Source organism: Rana temporaria, chromosome 3 (assembly GCF_905171775.1).
Source record: "Rana temporaria chromosome 3, aRanTem1.1, whole genome shotgun sequence".
Lineage (NCBI taxonomy): Eukaryota > Metazoa > Chordata > Amphibia > Anura > Ranidae > Rana > Rana temporaria.
In genome coordinates, this window is record NC_053491.1 from 165981950 (window position 1) to 166002253 (window position 20304).

Here is a 20304-nt window from a genome sequence, read left to right on the forward strand (position 1 = left end):
TAGATCCTTTTAGTCTCCCCAGTTCGGCCATCAAGCGTGTGCAGACCTTTAGCTAAGCGCTGGGTCGGCCAAGATATGCCCCGTTGCTCCAGGAGTGGCCGGTGAGCTACATGCTCCAGGGTACACATATGACCGGGCTATTACTATCTGTCTCACAGTGTGCCAGGGCTGACAGCCACGCCGTACCGCTCGTGGGATGGGTCTGTCAGGAATGCTTCTAGCAGTCCAAGCAGGGGCGGGTAAGTAAGGTTCCTCCTGTTTCGGCAGGATGGAACAGCTGGGCATTCCTGGGGGAAATCTCTCACCCTCCTTTTCTTCTCTCCCTGTCCTTTTCCCTCCTCCCCATGCTCTCTGAGCTGGGCCTGCTGTGTACCGGACTCTGGGTCCTTCCGGGGGGCTCTGAACTCTGGCTGGGGGCTGTGCTGGGCTTGGGTGGTACGCTCTCCATAGGGGGTGTCTCTGTATGTTCAGGGGTTAAGGCCTCCGCGTGGTGTGTCAGCATGCTGCTGCCATTTTATTTTACCTCAGAGATGGTCAGCGGCCATTTTCTTGTAGCCGCGCTTGTCTTTGCCTCTAGCGCTGGGAATGTTCCTCTTGAATGGTGCACACGGCTCAGAACACCTCGCAAATGGCAGCTCGGCAGCGCTATGCCTGGGTCAGAATGGTGAGTCCTGCTGGGGGGGCCTGGGTCTGGGGCAGCTATGAGGATGGACGTTGTGCACCCTGACTTTTCCCAGAAGTGAGCGCAGGTCAGCATGGCATCAGAAACTGGCGCTTCTTCCCCAGAATCCCTGTGATGTCTACCGGTTCCCCCGCACTTTCGTACCTATGGAAGTTTTGTGGGGGCATCCCCGGTGGTCCTGAAATCCTTGTTGCCAGGGTGAAGGCGGCTTGCGGGTGCGAAGGGGGTTATGATATGCCCCCACCGTCCTCTGGGTAATTTCTCTGATTCAGACTTTGTCCTTACGGTGGCACACAGCCCCAGTTCTGATGTGTCAAAATATGCGGGCCAGGACCATTCGGACAATGCAGGTGTGTCCGGGTCAGCGCAGGAGTGCGCTTGCTGGAGAACTTATCACCGGGTGCGGGATCCCCAAACAAAGATGGAGGATACGGCGAGGGCATCTACTGAGGTTCGGTACCTTCTGGGTCCCATAAGCCGGCCCGGTGCGGTGTTTTTTTCCCCTACCTAGCTCATTTTGATAAGTTTATATACAAGGAATGGGAACGGCCGCAGCCCGAAACGCATGGCAGCCCATTATCCCTTTTATGGAGAGTTTCCTGAAAAATGAACATCTCCCCTGATTGTGGGTATCCCGGTTTGATAAGATTGCCACGATTCCGGTGGAGGGGACCCCTGCCTTTTGAGGACCTGCAGACAGGAGGGCTGAGGCGGTGGCTTGGCCCATGGTATTGGGGTCAGCATTGCATCCATTGTTGGCCATGACCCTGGTGTCACTGAAGCTTCCTGAATGGGCAAATTGTTTGCTGCACCATGAGCAAGGAAGCACCAGGCTTCCCCGATCTGCTTGATACTGGCGGATCAGTTGATGCATGACATGTCTGCAATAAGGTCTAAGATACAGCTCCCTTGCTGTCCAGAGCCTCAGTGTCTGCTGTGGGGCTACGCTGCCTGATTGGCTGGCATGCTGGTTCGTGAACCAGACGTCCAAGGAGACTCTGGTGGATTGCCCTTCCAGGCTTGAAGGCTATTTGGAGCCTCGCTGGAGTACATTTTTAAAAATATAATTTGGGCTCCGAGCACACTGCTCCCACAATCCAGAATAGGTAAGGGGCCACGCCATAGGCCAGGGCTCTTTTTTTATGTTCACAAGCGTTTTTTCGTCCGCTTGGGCCCGCATTTAAGCGTTCCAAGGCCGACAAGGTGCCTGCTATGGGACAAAAGCATCCCTGGGTTTTTTTGCAAGCCTGCAAACCAATTTGCGGCACCATGGAGGCTCACCCTGCCTGACTTTGGGTGGGGGGGTCGACTTTGAGAGTTTGCACCTCGGTGGACCTCCATACTTTTGGCCAGTGGGTCCGTGAAGTGGTCTCTTTGGAATACAAGTTGGAGTTTCTCTCTTGTCCACCAAACAGATTTCTTCCTCCAGCCTTCATCTTCTTCCGGCTCGCCTGGACGCCTTGTTTAGGGCAGTGCATGACCTGCTGATGTGCAGGGTGATAGTGCCTGTGCTGACGCTGAAAAGGTTTTCAGAGATTCTACTCCAATCTGTTTGTAGTCCCTACAAAAGGGAGGGGTCAGACCAGTCCTGGATCTCCATGCCCTCAACTGAACTGTTACCACTCTATGTTTTGGTTTGAATATAATGGCTGGAGTTGCAAAATTACAATAAAAACATTTTGTTTGCTCTGATAGTGAGCCCTAGACCATGCCTCACAGAGATCAACAATATACCTTGTTAAAAATGCAGGCTGTAGTTACAATCCCTGCATCTATGGCATCTTAAAGATTATCTCCAGCTTTGTATTTGAAAAAAAAAAATATTAAAAACATTTAACCAACAGCTTTCCCTCTTCCGCTGTCCCTTTGCACTTGTCTGCTTTTTTTTCATATCATCTACCACCCTCAGTTGCCGGTGTGCAGCTTCGTACACTTAAAACATTCGTACACACCCCTGGAAGGTATGTAGAAGAATAATCTGCAAAATGGTTTGCACAGTCATGTGACAACCAATGAGAGGATCTTCTTATTTTAAGACAAAAGAAGAAACCATCATTAATCAGCGCTGTCATATGACTGATAACCAATGACTGGGAGTCATTGCACAGATTATGCTTCTACACAGCTTCCAGGGCTGTGTACGGATGTTTCAAGTCTACGGAATTGCACACCAGCAGACGCTAAGTGCACAGGGGACAACAGCAGTAGGGAGGTTGTTAGGCAGGATTTTATTTTATTTTTAGGTACAAAGGTGCAGATGCCCATAAAAGAAAAGCAAAAGTTAATCTGATCGCTCTTGGTTCCAAAATGTTGTTGTGGTGTTTTATCCATTGTCACCACCTTCTAAGACATGTAAAGGATTAACTTTCCGATTTCCAAGGCAGGATTGGAAAATCCACCATGTCATAGAGAACTTTGACTGGATTGAAACATTGGGTGATCCAAGGATTTCATTTGTTTTTTTCCATAGCGTGAGTATGTTTGAATGAAAAGGTCTGGGGTGAAGCTGGGCATTGGGAATTGCCTTTAAGGAGGCTACGAGTAAGCTCAGGACCCTCACAGAAGCAAACAGAGGGCTGCTTTTTTACCTGAGGAGCTGTATATGGTACTTTTAGAGAAGTCGAAGCTTCACCAGTCACAGTGGGCATACCCCTGAAGGAGTCTTCAGGATCTGGAAACATAAAAAATAAACTGTGGCCTTAGAGAGTTATAGCACCCTGTAGCTAACTAGATACTTTGTACTTCGTGCCAAGGTGAGCACCTAACACCGAATCTGGTTCTGAGGAAAACATTGCAGGCTGTCCCCAACCAAGGTTCTCACCGAGGGTCACCAATCAGGAACTGATAACCCAAGGCAATCAGCAGTTAGAACTTGATAAAAGCACCAGGGGGAAAAAATGTAATAGATTAAAAATTAAAACACTTAAAGGAGTTCTCCAAGCTAAAACTTTTAACCCCCGCTGTGCCCGGGCTGTAAAACTATACAAAATAAACTTTCACTTACCTGCCTACGATCCCCCGTTGTTCCGATATCGCCGTCCCGTTCTCCGGTCCCGGTCTGTTCCACTTCCTGCGGGTCGGTGACTCACAGTGCGCTTAGCCTATCGGCGGCCGCAGCAATGTCCCGTCGCGGCCGCTGATAGGCTGAGCGCACTGTGAGTCACCGACCCGCAGGAAGTGGAACAGACCGGGACCAGAGAACGGGACGGCGATATCGGAACAACGGGGGATCGTAGGCAGGTAAGTGAAAGTTTATTTTGTATAGTTTTACAGCCCGGGCACAGCGGGGGTTAAAAGTTTTAGCTTAGAGAACTCCTTTAAGAGGAGAATAGGTCCATCGCCTAGCAAAAAACTCACAGAATAGGTGGGGTTATACGAGTGTGAACTAGGGCAGATCTAGCAAGTATTTTATCCAGTCTTAAACCACTTAAAGATAGCCTGCATATAACCCATAGTCTATGAATACAATTCTTCAATTGTGCAATTTAAGATGTACAGGGTGGGCCATTTATATGGATACACCAAAAACAAAAGTTGGATTCAAAATGGCCAACTTCAAAATGGCCGCCATGGTCACCACCCATCTTGAAAAGTTTCCCCCCTTACATATACTAATGTGCCACAAACAGGAAGTTAATATCACCAACCATTCCCATTTTATTAAGGTGTATCCATATAAATGGCCCACCCGGGTGGATCCATATAAATGGCCCACCCTGTATATGCTGTATGATTTGAATATTCATGTAATCTGTAAACAGATGGATGAAATCACTGTATGTTTACAAGCTTTTTTCACTTTAATGATACATTTGTTCCAAACGTTCATTGTACACAAATTTGATTAGTGAGTAAATGCAAGTAGTAATTCAGAATTTTTTCTGTAGGTACATGGGAGCTCTTGGATCCTCTTCAACTTCTTCCCGTGTTATGTGCAATAATGTTCCAGGTTTGGTGACCCGCCAGAGGCAGCTTTGTCAACGTTACCCTGAAATTATGCATGTAATTGGTTTGGGAGTGCGTGAGTGGACAACAGAATGTCAGCATCAGTTTCGACATCACAGATGGAACTGCAAAACACATGAAAGAGACCAAAGCTTATTTGGAAAACTAATTTTACGCAGTAAGTATTTTGATGTTGTTTAATTGTGTTCTCCTTTCTAACATGTCACCTTAAATCGGAGTTCCACCCAAAAATGTAACTTCCACTTTAAGAGCAGGTGACCCTCTGACATGCCACATTTGGCATATCATCTTTCTTTTTTTTGGGGGGGGCAGAAAACTAAATTTTTAGGTTTCAGCTCCTACTTCCTCCCAGGGCTCTGCAGCGCCGGAAGGAAGTTCATCTCTCCCCCCTCCCTCTCGGCAACCATCTGGGACACGTCACAGGTCCCAGATGATTGCCCGGCCAATCGCGGCGAGGCTCGTGCATGCACAGTGCGTGCCCGGCTGTGAAGCCGCAGCCGGGCACCCACAGTAACGATGCCGGCGCGGCAGAGAGGAGGGGTAGACAAGTGGGGCTTTTGTACGCCTGCATCGCTGGGACAGGTGAGTGTCCGATTAATAAAAGTCAGCAGCTACAATTTTTGTAGCTGCTGACTTTTATACGGGTAGAACGCCGGTTTAAAAACCAATGGCTGCTTTAATCCTAGCCTATGAGAGCTGGGAGAAGTGAGAGAGCTGCTACAGATGGGCACAGCACTGGATGGTGTGTGGACTCAGATAAGTATAAGGGTGGTGAGGGGGCAAACCGCTGCCTAAACATATTTTACCTTAATGCAAGGAATGCTTTAAGATAAAAAATGTTTAGGCTTTAGAACAACTTTTAGTGACTATGACATTTTTAGATGTCTATGGACAACATGAAGATCCTCATTTCCTGATAGACCTCAATCCTATGTGATTATTCTGTTATTCCCTGTTGGATATCAATTCTATATGACCAAACCGTGATTTCTAATATATATCTATTTTGCAAAGTGTGCACATGTCACCAATAACCAGGGGCGCGCTGTTCCCAAATAAAATGTATGCCTTTTTTTCCCCACAAATCAAGCTTTCTTTTGGTGGTATTTGATCACCCCTGCGTTTTTTGAAAAAAAAAATCCTTTTCTGCTGTAAAACATATCTAATAAAAAATTTGAAAATGTTTTATTTCTTCATCAATTTAGGCCAATATGTAATGTATTCTGCTATGTTTTTGGTAAAAAAAAAAAAATTATGAGCTGACCCTCAATACTGCAGGTTTTCCCTGCATCCAATTCTCATATCAGGAGATTGTGACCGGCCCTCTATGGATCCGGTTCACACATTTTTTTAAGCGGATCCAGTGCAAATTGCACAGGAGTCCCATGGTGCGTCTTCTGGTCTGTTGCAGGTCCGAATGCAGTTAACATTTTGGGCTGAAATCGAACCTGAAATAGTGAACAGGGCACACACTAGGCACCTGCTGTGAGTCGCTCCGTACTGTGATGTGAACCCAGCCTAAATGATTAGTATAGTTTGGTAAATACCCCCCAGAAATCCCCTTTATACGGGTATAGTTGCCTATCCTTGTTCCTCCAAGATAGTCTATATGAGAACCGTATGTCCCCAGCCAGACTCTGCTGCTTTTGCATGGTTATCTTTAAAGGATCTCCCTGCCTTGGAAAATTCAGGCCATGAGTCTTAACCATCTCGCTTGATCGCCTAGCAATAAAATGCTACACTCCCTCAGAGCAAGCAAATGTATTTAATGGGTCTATACACCGATCAGCCATAACTTTATGACCTTTGACATGTTATGTGAATAACATTGATTATCTAGTTACAATGGCATTTGACAATCGTGGGATAAATGCACAACCACACCCATTCACATCACATCATCTGGACCATCTTGTGTGCCTACAACACTTTCTTGCTGTCCACAGTGATTTTCATCAATGTGATATACACAGACAGTCGGCTGCTTCCTGATTCCAAGCATGTTATATCACATCCATACAGAGGGGCTTTCTCACCATTGACCACCTGGAAGGTTACCACCTGTTGGAGACTTATATGCTTTTTAATATCTTGTAAATGTGAGTGCATATTGTTTTTAATTTTATTTTTAATAAAGTCAACACTTAGGTAGTGGTGTTTTTTTCTCCTTTTTGTTTTTACAAATAGAAGATCATGAAATTACATTTCAATAAAGTTTGCACAAATAAAAAACCTAAACCGTATGATGCTCTGTCTTCAGTGGATCGGCACTGCTGCCTCCCATGTAGTAGTGCATACTGCTAGTGTGAATGGCGTCTAATAGATTTGAAGTGTATGTAAAGCCAAAACTTTTTTTTTTTTTGGGATAGAGTAGGAAAGGATTAAACCCTCTCAGGTTATTCTATTGCTGTTTGTGTGGGGAGTTTCTATCTCAGCCACTTACTACCATAAAATGTGTTCCCATTGGAAGGTTTCCCTTTACCTTTTGCTTTATGATAACTGTGATATGTAGGATTTCCCCTCTTAGCAACAATGGTCATGGGATGAACCTTCACAGCAGGCACACAGTATCCACGTATCCACGTATCCAAAATTAGATAAAGTGTTTTCCTTTTCATACACTTTACCAGTCATGGTTAAGATTATTTTTGAATACTTTAGCCATTACTATGGTTGCCTATAATTCTCTCTGCTAAAAAAAAAACTATGTGAATGTTTTTGGTTATGGGTCAGAGAATGTGAAAGGACATTGCTTTTTTGGCCCAAAAGCCATGTGCCAAAACCTGGCACCCAGGGTCTAAGTGCTAAATAAATTGTGCATAGGGATACATTACCATCAGTGCCCATCAGTGGAGGAGAAAACATACTTATTTACAATGTTTTATAACAAACAAAAAAATATGTTTTTTTTTCAAAATTTCCGGTCATTATTTTATTTATTTTTTGCAGAAAATAAAAATCCCAGAGGTGATCACATCCCACCAAAAGAAAGCTATATTTGTGGGTACAAAATTATAAAAATTTTGTTTGGGTACAGTGTAGCACGACCGCACAATTGTCATTCAAATTGCAACAGCACTGAAAGCTAAAAAATGGTCTGGGCGGGAAGGTGTATAAGTACCCTGTATGGAAGTGGTTAAGAACTAGGACTATTGACAACAGTAGCAGTACATGTTGTAGGTTAGGTATAAAGTAATTTTATTGCATATAGAATGTTTATTACTATGCAATACAGTGCTTGGCAACATGGCAGGGTCAAGAAAATAATTTCTGTGTTTATAAATCTAAACCATACAAATATATATTTGTATGTATAGTAAATGTGTTAAGGTAAGCTTTACAACCAGTGTTTCATCTAGCAAAATGTAAAAATTTTAGTGGATTATGACAATAACTGCTAAAATAAAAAGATGTTTTTTTTTTTTTTTTTTTTTTGTGTTTCTAAATGTACTGTATAGCATGTGCTATATCAAGATGAACATTTGGTGAATTAAATTGACAATTCTGCAGCAGGGCTAAATTGTTGCCCTTTGCATAATTGCTTAATCCTATTCTTATACAGTGAAATTAGGAGGGTGGTTGGTTTTCTCCTTAACATTTATAACTGTAATGATTCATAGTCATACACACAGGCGTGCATGTATGTGCTTTTCTTAAGAGATTGTCGGCTATTTGTTCACTTATGTTTTTAAAATCCAATAATCACATAACACATCATTTGTGCAGGTATATTTTTTCCTTAGCACTCATATTTCCAGTGTTTGATATGTGCTATAGTTTTGGATAATGCATCAAATTGAATATTTGGACAGTGTCTTGTGCAGACTGTTTTCAGGATTGTGCATGCAAAAATAAATCCTTTCACTGGTCTTCACCCCACCCAAGTATTTTCTGGAGTGACTTTACATTTTCCTTGGCCATCGCAAACTTGAGAAGTACAAGTACTTAAATCTGAAAAGTATTACAGAATCTGATGTTTTAGCAGCATCTGTTAACATGTCTTTAATAGAGGTCAAACACTATTTAACTATGTTTGATTATATCAAAATAATAATGTATACAGCGTATAAAATATATTTTAAAAGTATATATATTAAAGGTGTTGTAAACCCTCATGTTTTTTCACCTTAATGCATCCTATGCATTAGGGTGAAAAAACTTTTGTCACCAGCCCCCCCATTTTACTTACCTGAGCCCTAGAACTTGACCTGGCCGACACCCGCTTTTGCCCTTTCCGGCGTTGATTGGTTAGATTGATAGCAGCGCAGCCATTGGCTACCGCTGCTGTCAATCTAATCCAATGACGTGGGCGCCGGGGCCGTGTTATACATTCGGCAGCTATGGACGCTGAATGAATGACTCGGGAGTGCGCCCGCAAGGTAACCCTCCGGGAGAGCGCTTCTCCTAGGGGGTTACCTGATGAGAGGAGGAGCCGCGGGGGGACCCCAGAAGTTGCGGATAAAAGCCACTCTGTGCAAAACGAGCTGCACAGTGGAGGCAAGTATGACAAGTTTGTTATTTAAAAAAAAACAAAGCTTTACAACCACTTTAAATAAAAATACCTAAAGTATCTCTAACCAAAACTGAAAAAGTTTTAGCTAAAAGTTCTGTCGGTTTTTACTGCTGTCTGTGGGTCTTTTGGTGAGATTTTTACCCTAATTTCCTGTCCCAATGACAACATGCCAGGAGACAGCAATAAAAACATCATTTTTTAAAATGATGGGGAAGGCTAATACCCCAGTTAGCTTGTTATTGCTGTCTGTGTTCCTGTTGGGGATTTTACCACACTTGTCCAGTTGACAACATTGTCACGCACCCTATCAGGAAATGTGGGGGACTCTCCCCAGTGAGGTCTCAGACAGTAATAAACCCTGAGAGAGGTTCTTCTCCCTAACACCAGCAGCCTACAGAGTTGTTTGCATGTCCAAAGACAGAGGCAGTCAAACAGGAAGTAAGCTCTATAGATGCAGTCTAAATCTGTTCAATTTATTTATTTATTACAGGTATTTATATAGCGCCGTCAATTTACACAATTTAGGCAGTGTGCGCTCAAAGAGTAGAGACCACCTTGGTACCAGTGAGTGACAGTAAAATAAAATACAAAATTCAGTTTTATACAGTAAAATCAACAGATAGTCTTTTCCAGTTGCGGCCTATAATGCTGGGCGAATAGGTGCCGACCCGCCTATTCATGCAACCGGCCCCCTGATCTACATACAGGGATTCCTATCAGGGTTTATTTATTTTGTTCTGAAGCACATGCTTAGAGCCAGAGGCTCTACTAGGCTTCAACATAGGGTGGGCTTGGGGAGCAGAAAAAAGTACACGTCAAGAAAGGGGGGGGGGGTGGCTCTGACTTATAATGAGGACCTAACATGTATAAAAGTTTCTTCAGCACCTTTTAAGTCATTTGAGCAGCTCCACACCCGATGTAACCTAGACAATAACTTCTCCATCTTGCTTGCAGTGGTCTACCGTCCACTCGGCTATGATAGCTCCTTTGCGAATGAGCTCCCAGCTTTTGCCCTATGCTGCCTAACTTTATGTGACTTTTTCATTTTAATGGGGGGACATTAATATCTGGCTAAATGTAGAACACGATAAATTGGGACAAGAAGTATTGACAGACATGGAATCCCTGGGTCTTTTGCAAACCGTCTCGGGGCCGACCCATGATAAGGGACATCAGCTTGATGCCATATTCTGTTCTAATAATCTGATATGTAATACTCTTTCAAAACAGGTGATCTGGTCTGACCACTTTTTTTTGTCAGCCAACCTTAACTATGAAATACCAAAAGGTAATCCCCCGGGTCCACCAAGCAGCACACATTACTGTTTTGCCTTGTTGGGTCACCATTAGTATACTTGCAATAAAATACATTTCAAGCACAAATTTACTCAAGGTTCCAACACTACAGAATACAATAGCCTAGCAGGAGGAATTTGTTCATCTGCACTGTAAGCTGGATGGAGGAATCTGGACAAATTTCTGAACAAAAAGAAATCTAATCATTTATAGCCAGCTTTAGGCCCCTTTCACATTGGGGCGTTTTTCATGCGGTACAGCGCTAAAAATAGCGCTGCTATACCACATGAAAAATCATTCCCTGTAGTCTTCAATGTGAAAGCCCGAAGGCTTTCACATTGAAGCGATGCGCTAGCAGGAACGCTCCAAAAGTCCTGCTAGCCGCATCTTTACCGCGGTATAGGAGCGGTGTGTTCACCGCTCCTATACCGTGCCTTCCCATTGAAATCAATGGGAAAGCGCGGTAATACCGCCCGAAACGCGGGCGGTATTAACCCTTTTTCGGCCGCTAGCGGGGGTTAAAACCTCACCGATAGCGCCCGAATATCGCGGTAAACACGATGGTATAGCCGCGCTACAAATAGCGTGGCTATACCGTCACCGCGCTGCACGCCACAATGTGAAAGCAGCCTTAGTCTAAATACATAATACTGTATTAGCATCAGAAGGAAAGCAAAAGAGACCTACATCTTTTTTATGTTCTAAACTGCCATTATTCTATGTTTGGTTGTCAGTAAAATATGTTGGCTGTTGCTCAGTGACCATTGTTGAAGGTTTTTCAGGTAAACTGAAGAGAGTTATTGTATATCTGGTCAAAAAGACCCTGAAGTATATGAAAAACTCTGCTCCCCTAATCTCCCACAGTGCTTTTCTGTTTGGGGTAATTTTGCTTTTAACTGTAACTCGGCTTTCTTCTGTGTGTATCTTTACTTGCAGGTCTAAAACTTTACAAAAGTTTACATTTGCATCCCCTTAATGTCATTAAGCTATGCTTGCCCATTTGGCAACTTGTTGATTCTTTGCATATAGTAAGTAGATGATCTGTGACACCAGTAGGGAAACCTTGTAACAGGGATGCTGAGGATGCCAGTTAACATTGTGATACATTTGCCTATATGTCTCAGTTTACTGCTCCCTGCTAGCCATATGGGTAGAGGTAGAAAGGAATTTCATGTGTGATTCATTCCTCTGACAGGTTATTGACGTGCTAATGTCCCCTCACTATTTCTAAAGGTTAATTGATCTATTGTGTTGTGTGAAGGAGATCTGTGTTTAAGTGGCTTGTGTTAATTATTCTGATTGCTTCATTGTGGTAATTATCTCTCTATATGCGGGGTCGAGCGGTCTGGTTGATGTATTCAGTACAGCTAGTGCTCAGCGTCACTGATGTCATTGTCTAAAGAAAATGTGTTTTCAGCATCGGCTCCATCGTGTCTGCCTAGTCATCTGTGTGGAAGCCCCAGTGTGAGGGGGGCGGAGATTTGTCATTGTAACAGTTTTGGAAATGACATATAAGCTGTGTGATATAACATTAAAGTCTCTGTTGTTCAAGCAGTAAGCTTGTCTCATGTGTGGCTTTCTGGGCGATTCCAGGGATATCCCTCCTCGTGGAATATTGGGGTGATTTTCGTTATGGGAAGAAGGGAACGTTGACGGGGATATCATACCGATACCGTCACAATTGGTTGGTAGCAGTGGGATTTTCCCTTCTATTCCCCTTCACACCCGGATTCCAAGCAGACACTGGAAGAACTACTGGAAGTTCGTGGAAGGATTGCTAGCAACAAAACCAAGCGGGTCATCATAGCAGAATCAATGGAGCTAGACCAGGAGGACGGGATTGCAGCAACGCCAGCAGTACAAGAGATGGAGACACCAGTGATTCAGGAGGAGGAATCGCCAGCCAACAAGCTAATGAGAGAGAAGCTAGCGTGGTTCGGCCCGAACCCAGCGGCGGATGTGGTGCTGAAAGTGATGGACCTGTTAGTAAACGCAGAACTACAGAAGGATAAACAAATAAGAGACGCAGAGCTACAGTTAAAACTGGCAGCAGTCCAACAAGCAGCCGCACATTCTCCGAACAGTGAGTACAGCACAGCAGACGCAAGGAAGATTCCGTTTAGCGCTTTTAAAGCTTTTGATGAAAAGGACTGTGAGATTGATAACTTCCTGGCGGATTTTGAGCGACAATGTAACCTGCACCGAATAGCTAGAGGAGAGTGGGTTGCAATATTGTCAGGCAAAGCTTCTGATGCTTTCCGTACCGTGCCAGATCAGGATATCCATAGCTACGCCCGGGTTAAAGAAGCGCTCCTGGCTCGTTATGCAGTAACCCCAGAGTCCCACCGACAGAAGTTCAGGGACTCACGCAAAACCACGAAAGACTCTTATGCGGAATGGGCATGCCAGTTGTCCCGGTCGGCCTCTAACTGGGCTAACAGCAGCCAGGCCACCACCGCAGAGGAGATTTTGCAACTAATGCTCCTGGAGCAATTTTACAATCACATCCAGACGGACGTCAAAGACTGGGTGAGAGATCGCAGGCCCATGACTCTACCAGAGGCCGCTAAGTTGGCGGATGAATATGCAGATACTTGCAAGACGAACCAGGTCACACCACAGGAACAACCTCCACCACAAACGGTGCCCTCACACCCACCAACCGCTAGATACCAACCTCCTAACAGACCGGTGACATCTAGCCCTCGCTATCCCCGCCAGGAGGGCAACGAACAACGCTGCTTCCGGTGCAAACAGCTGGGTCACTTCAAGCAGAATTGCCCCATGAATGACAACACCAGGTCAAGTTGGTCTCAACCTGGGTACCGCCCACCAGCAGCAGCCCATTGTGTAGACTCGGCTTGGGATCCCCAGGAGCTGGGTCAGGAAGAACCATTGGGCACCCCTTACGAAGCCCTCATGGTACAATCTGTTATTACGGACAACAGGGAACACCATTGTCAGCTGGTCATGGGCTCCAGCCCTGAGCCGGAGGGGCCCTGGAGGGAGCTGGGCAGAAAGAGGCACCGCCGGCCACCCTTCAAGAAGAAGAGGTCCTGGAAGCCGTATAACAAGCTGACCTGGGAGGAGAAGAAGCGACTGGAGGAGAGGGAGTCGCAGCGGGCGTCCCAGATGCGTGCCGAGATGTTCGCCAAGGGCCCACCGGTGGCCCCTTACACCACCACCCAGTTCCTGATGATGAAGGACCACATGGAGAGCCTGCAGGACATGAGCAAGCAGGAGCTGATCCGTGAGTACATAGAGCTGGAGGAATGCATAAGCCGCATGGAGGAGGAGAACAACCACCTGAGGTCACAGCAGGCTGACCCCCCCAGGCTCCATGAACTGGAGATGGAGCTGGAGAAGCTCCAAGAGGAGAACCGGCGGCTGCGGAGGGAGCAGGGGGTGGCTGACCTTATGGGGCTCTGATTCCCCTCCCCCCCCCCCCCCCGGACTCTGAGCACCAGTGCTACAGCTTTTCAACAAATATAACTTTTTCTTTTTATGAATCTCCTGTGATTGTCACTTCAGAGCCATAACCTGCCCCCTCCCATAGCGGGACACCTAGACGGCGGCGCACAGACCCATTCGCTGTCTTCACACTGACTTCTGGTGACTTTGCAGATCGCACAAAGACTTGGGGACTGACCGGCGTGTGATCTGACGACCCGGTGACATACCTGAGTCTGAAGCAGTTGCCAAGGGAGGTCAGTCATGCCAAACGGAGTTAACCTCGGACTAAAAGCTCTGAACCCGTCAACCCTACTGGACCAGGGAAGGTCCAACCGGGTTTGCCGGAGCAGGGAGCAAAAGGGGGGCCATTGTGATACATTTGCCTATATGTCTCAGTTTACTGCTCCCTGCTAGCCATATGGGTAGAGGTAGAAAGGAATTTCATGTGTGATTCATTCCACTGACAGGTTATTGACGTGCTAATGTCCCCTCACTATTTCTAAAGGTTAATTGATCTATTGTGTTGTGTGAAGGAGATCTGTGTTTAAGTGGCTTGTGTTAATTATTCTGATTGCTTCATTGTGGTAATTATCTCTCTATATGCGGGGTCGAGCGGTCTGGTTGATGTATTCAGTACAGCTAGTGCTCAGCGTCACTGATGTCCTTGTCTAAAGAAAATGTGTTTTCAGCATCGGCTCCATCGTGTCTGCCTAGTCATCTGTGTGGAAGCCCCAGTGTGAGGGGGGCGGAGATTTGTCATTGTAACAGTTTTGGAAATGACATATAAGCTGTGTGATATAACATTAAAGTCTCTGTTGTTCAAGCAGTAAGCTTGTCTCATGTGTGGCTTTCTGGGCGATTCCAGGGATATCCCTCCTCGTGGAATATTGGGGTGATTTTCGTTATGGGAAGAAGGGAACGTTGACGGGGATATCATACCGATACCGTCACAAACATAATCCCTTCCTTCCTCTCATGAGAGACTACACATTACTCATGCAGGCACATTTTGCCAGGGGAGTTAATTTGCTTATTTAGAACGTGGGCAAATCTCAGCAACTACAAAACTGATTTTAACACAGTGGGGTGGATTCAGGTAGGGGCGCGCAAAACTGCGGCGACGTAACGTATGACATTTACGTTATGCGGCCGCACGTTTTACGGGCAAGTTGCGGCGGTGTAGCATAAAAGGGGCCGGCGGAAGCGCGCGTAATTCAAATGATCCCGTAGGGGGCGTGGACCATTTAAATTAGGCGCGTTCCCGCGCCGAACGTACTGCGCATGCGCCGTCCCTAAAAATTCCCGACGTGCATTGCGGAAAATGATTTTGCAAGGACGTCTTTGGCTTCGACGTGAATGGCGTCCAGCGCCATTCACGGACGACTTAAGCAAACAACTTAAAATTTGAAAATCGCGACGCGGGAACGACGTCCATACTTACCATTGGCTGCGCCTCCTAATAGCAGGAGCAGCCTTACAACGAAACCGACTTACGCAAACAACGTAAAAAACTACCGCCGGGCGTACGTATGCAATTTGCATACTCTACGCTGACAACTACGGGAGCGCCACCTAGCGGCCAGCGTCAGAATGCACCCTAAGATACGACGGCATTAGAGACTTATGCCAGTCGTATCTTAGGCTACAGTCGGCGTATCTAGCTTTCTGAATACAGAAAATAGATACGCCGGCGCAGCTTTTGAATTATGCAGCGTATCTATGGATACACCGGCGTAATTCGTTCCTGAATCTACCCCAGTATATTTTTCAAATATTCACAACTTCGTCATGTACATATATAGTGCCCTTTTGTCTGAATCAATACTTTTTTTAAGTGGACTTGATTTAAAAAGGGGACATTTTGCTGTTATAAGGAACATTTAGAAATAATAATGCCAAAGCAGAACCCTGAAAAATGACCTTTTGCCTTCCTTTGGTAAAATAACAGAATAATTTCTTGTATGTGAGAGTGCCTAGGCACTTCTGTGCCTACAACCTCAGTTGTATATCTGCAGTTGAAGTTTTAATGCAGGAGATATGGCAATATGACTACTGTGCTGCTCACTGTTCTCTTTGATGGAGGATCCGACCTGAGGAAGAAAATCTTGCTTAGACTTGATGTGAAAAAAGGCATGGTAAATCAGTAATGGGATGGAAACTTGCAGGGAGACCACAGGCAATACTTTTGACTAGTCCTTTGCCCTCTGCTTTTCCTTTGGCATGGTTTCCTGAATTCAGTTCCCCCTCAATATTCAGCTATGTCTAGTGGTTCCCTTGACTGCTATAGGCTGCGAGTGAAAAATATAAAAGTTTTTCTTTTACTTTTCTCTAGGTAAATATGTTAATTATGTTTAAAAGAAATACATTTGCAAGTATTTAGATGTAATTTAATGGGCAATACTGACATGTTATATTTTCTATAAAATTCGAAGCTGTTAGGAAAAAATATAATCACTGTATATTGGAATCACTCATTTTTCTTTGTTGTCATTTTCAGGTAGTCGAGAATCAGCCTTTGTTTATGCCATTTCTTCTGCTGGAGTTGTATTTGCTATTACAAGGGCATGTAGTCAAGGAGAGCTGAAGTCCTGCTCATGTGATCCTAATAAAAAAGGTTATTTTAAAGATATCAGAGGCAGCTTTGACTGGGGTGGCTGCAGTGATAACATAGACTATGGTAGTAAGTTTGCTAGAGCATTTGTAGATGCAAAGGAAAGAAAAGGAAAAGATGCCAGAGCTTTGATGAACCTTCACAACAACAGAGCTGGAAGAAAGGTACAAATTTACTTTTTCTACTGTATATGATAGTGCTATTTCTTAAGAGCATGGTATTAAAAAAACTAAGATTACTACATGTCTAAAGCAAGGGTAATTTTATAAAGTGAATAACAGAATTTGACTGCAGCTCAATGGAGTACAAAAAAAGGCGTTCAGATTAGAGATGAGTTTTAAGAACACTCAATTATGAACTACTACTCACACACTAGGTTGTGTGCTGTTGACATTACTGGCAATGATAACTTCGTAAGAATGGCCGAGATTCACAGCTGAGATGGGAGAAACCATTCCTGCAGTAACTATACTTGGCTGTTCACCAATATGAGATTTAGGATGAGTGATGAGGAAACCCTTAAAAAAAAAATAATGAACTCCCTTTCAAATATGCCAACAAATGTAGAGGATATTCAGCAAAATTATAGAGAGAGCCTCTGTGATTTGATAAGATAATTTTTGGGGGGGGATTTAGTGAAAATATGTTCCGTGTGGAAGAACACCAACAAAACTCATAACTTAGTTTGATGAATGACTAACCTGGTAAAGTGTAATAAAATGTGTTTGTCTGCTGAAAACCCGAGCCTAGGACAGGAGTTCACCTACCATCAGTAGAATGACTCTAAATACAAAGTAAGCTACATTTTCGTGATTTTATACCAATAATTTGAATGTCCCAGAATGTGTCAACTTGAAAATTGCTATTCGTCAACAGTTAGTTAAACTGATGTTATCTATTACAATATATTACACAATATTAGTACAATAATAAAGATAGTGTTTGTGGTCTGTGTGTTGATAATAGATTATTTTGTCTTTGTGGTCTAGGCTGTCAAGAGGTTCATGACACAAGAATGCAAATGCCATGGAGTAAGTGGCTCATGTACTTTAAGGACATGCTGGCTAACTATGGGGGATTTCCGAAAATCAGGAGATTTCCTTCGTAAAAAATATAATGGAGCTATACAAGTTGTTATGAATCAAGATGGAACAGGCTTTACGGTGGCAAATAAAAGATTTAAGAAGCCTACTACCAATGATCTTGTATACTTTGAGAATTCACCTGACTACTGTATCAGAGACAGGGATGCTGGTAAGTTCCATATTGATAGATATTTTTGTTAAACGCACCATGCAGTTTTTACTTTACAGGTCCACATTTAAAAACAACATGTTACACCAATTTTTAGAGTGTAACATGGTGCCAAGCACACCCTTACTCACAAACCAGATAAAAGTGCTTTTTGCAAAAAAAAAAAAAGAACTTTACCTTTAAAACTATGTCTAAAGTTAACCATTACAAGCCGTGTGTTAAGTGGATACTGTAATGCCCATCTTCATTCCCAAGAAATCAATGATTCCTCACCCCCATAAAGGTGGCTAGGAATCTGATCCTGATGTATTGAAGGACGTATAGACCATCACCACCTGTGACCAAATGAACATTGTGAGTAGACAAAATACATTTGGTGGAAGAAATTAAAAGAGAACCTGCGCAAGCTTGCTATATTTTAAAAACTTAGATTTCTGTAAATCACTGTTGGAGAGAGCCTCAGATTTTGTTTTTACAGTAGAATGTGCTATACCATATGTAGCACTACCCCGAAGGAGCTGCTGGTTTGTTTTGGGTGGCATGTTACCTCTATTCTTTCGCCGTCTAGGATATACGATGAGAGTTGAGAAGAACTGCAATGTCCACACTTTAGGTGTCTTTTTCTGTGCTTTATTACCCAACGAGGTAGAAGAATAAAAGTAGTAGTTGAGGTAGAAGGGTAATAGGTAGTAGGTTCAGGTCTAAAACTTTGTTCTGAAACAATCCTGCTTCCAGCAATGTAACTTTTGTCGCCACTCTAGCCAGATTGGGTATTGTGCACCTGGATAGGCCTCTCTCGAGCCTAGCAGCCAGAATGTGACACGGAAACTTTAGCAAAGTCTCTGCCACACACCTTCCCAAAGGTGGAGATGTATTCGGTCCAGAATTCTTCTCAACACAGAATTAAGCACCCGGATCTCTCTTGAATAAACTTGTGAACTCAAAACTGACAGGCGACCTTCACTCAGCCTTTCAGTAATTGTGCGTCCTTCGATGAAGTTCAAGGCCTCTCCTGAGATACCAGCCTTGTGCTCGGTGCTCTCCAAGACAGGTTCTTCATCGGGTGGCTTCCTCCCTCAGGACGGACAGCACAGGACCACTCTGCGATTGTAGACCCAGTCTGACTAGCAGGCCTACATAGTAGATCACAACGCCAGACCAACGTGCTCCCGGAGCCAGGAACACTTGAACACGCACCCCCAGCCATGAGAGCCACACACGGGGGTGGTGGGACAACAGACCAGCGATCGACGACCGCAAACTAATGACGTCTGTCCCTTAAGTACTCTCCCCCAGCATGCACAGCGAGGCGATCAACCCCCACTGATTGGGTGCCGAGGAAAAACACCCAATACACCTTGACTCGACTGCTGCCACCCTTGGTATCAACACCCCAGACAGCAATAGTGGTCACTCACAGTACAGCCATGGCTGGAACAGAGGCCTAAATTTGGTAAAACAATACAGTCAGAGGTAGTTAAATCTCTGACTACCCTCTAAATTTAAGGCAGCGCCAGCTATGAAAGTAGCAGGCCGCTACACATATCGGAAATACCTCTGAATAAGCCCACATTACAAGAAGCATAACTATTACTGGTGACCCAAGTCTTAAGTAGTGACCAACACTCTTCTGCCTCCTTGCTTGTTTTCTTGTGGTATATGTGAGGAAACTGTCAGGAGGAGAGCCGGCTGAATCACACAGAGCGGGTATCTCCCACTATGACACAGCTTAGATATAAAACAATGGCCGCTGTCAAAGTCTCACCTCCTACACCTGCTTGTATGATTGACAGCATACTTGTCCAGTGTCGGTCCAGGAGGCGGGACTTTGTTTGACAGCAGTCAAAATTTCATGTTCAAGCTGTGTTACAGCAGGAGATCCCCGCTCTGTGTGATCCGGCCGGCAATCCTCCTGTTTCTCCCCTGTGATCACTGCTGCATTGATGGGCACTTATAGGCTGCACTTTTGGGTACTGATAGGCCGCACTTTTGGGTACCGATAGGCTGCACTGAAGGGCACTGATGAGGCGGCACTGATGAGGCAACACTGATACTCTGCTCTGATGGGCACTAATAGTGCAGTGATGAGGCAGCAATGATGGGTTCTAATAAGCTGCACTCATGAGGCAGTAATCATATGCTGCACTGATATGCTGCACTGATGAGGCAACACTGATAAACTGCTCTGATGGGGCTGCACTGATGGGCACTTATAGGCTGCACTGATGGGCAATAATAGTGCAGTGATGAGGCAGCAATGATGGGCGCTAATAAGCTGCACTTATGAGGTAGCACTGATAGGCTGCACATATGGGCACTAATAAGGCTGCACTGATGGGCACTAATGAGGCTGCACTGATGGGTACTGATATGCTTTATGTTAACATTGTTAAAGTTTTTCTTGTTAATATTTATTTTTGTAACTTAATTTTGCATAAAACATTTAACTGTGTAATTTCATGGGATAATTTATAAGGGCGTTTTGAGGGGCGGGTAGGGTTTGGGTGGGGCAACTGATGGCCAGTATCT

General features: G+C 44.5%; 1 protein-coding gene across 1 annotated transcript in view; it reads left to right on the forward strand.

Moving 5' to 3' along the window:
- WNT2 (Wnt family member 2) overlaps window positions 1-20304 on the forward strand; it is a 137220-nt gene that overhangs the window by 36467 nt on the left and 80449 nt on the right. Inside the window, exons 2-4 of the mRNA XM_040343770.1 lie at window positions 4570-4805; window positions 16408-16685; window positions 17511-17775. Of these exons, the coding sequence (XP_040199704.1) occupies window positions 4570-4805; window positions 16408-16685; window positions 17511-17775 (779 nt within the window). The remainder of the gene's footprint in view (window positions 1-4569; window positions 4806-16407; window positions 16686-17510; window positions 17776-20304) is intronic.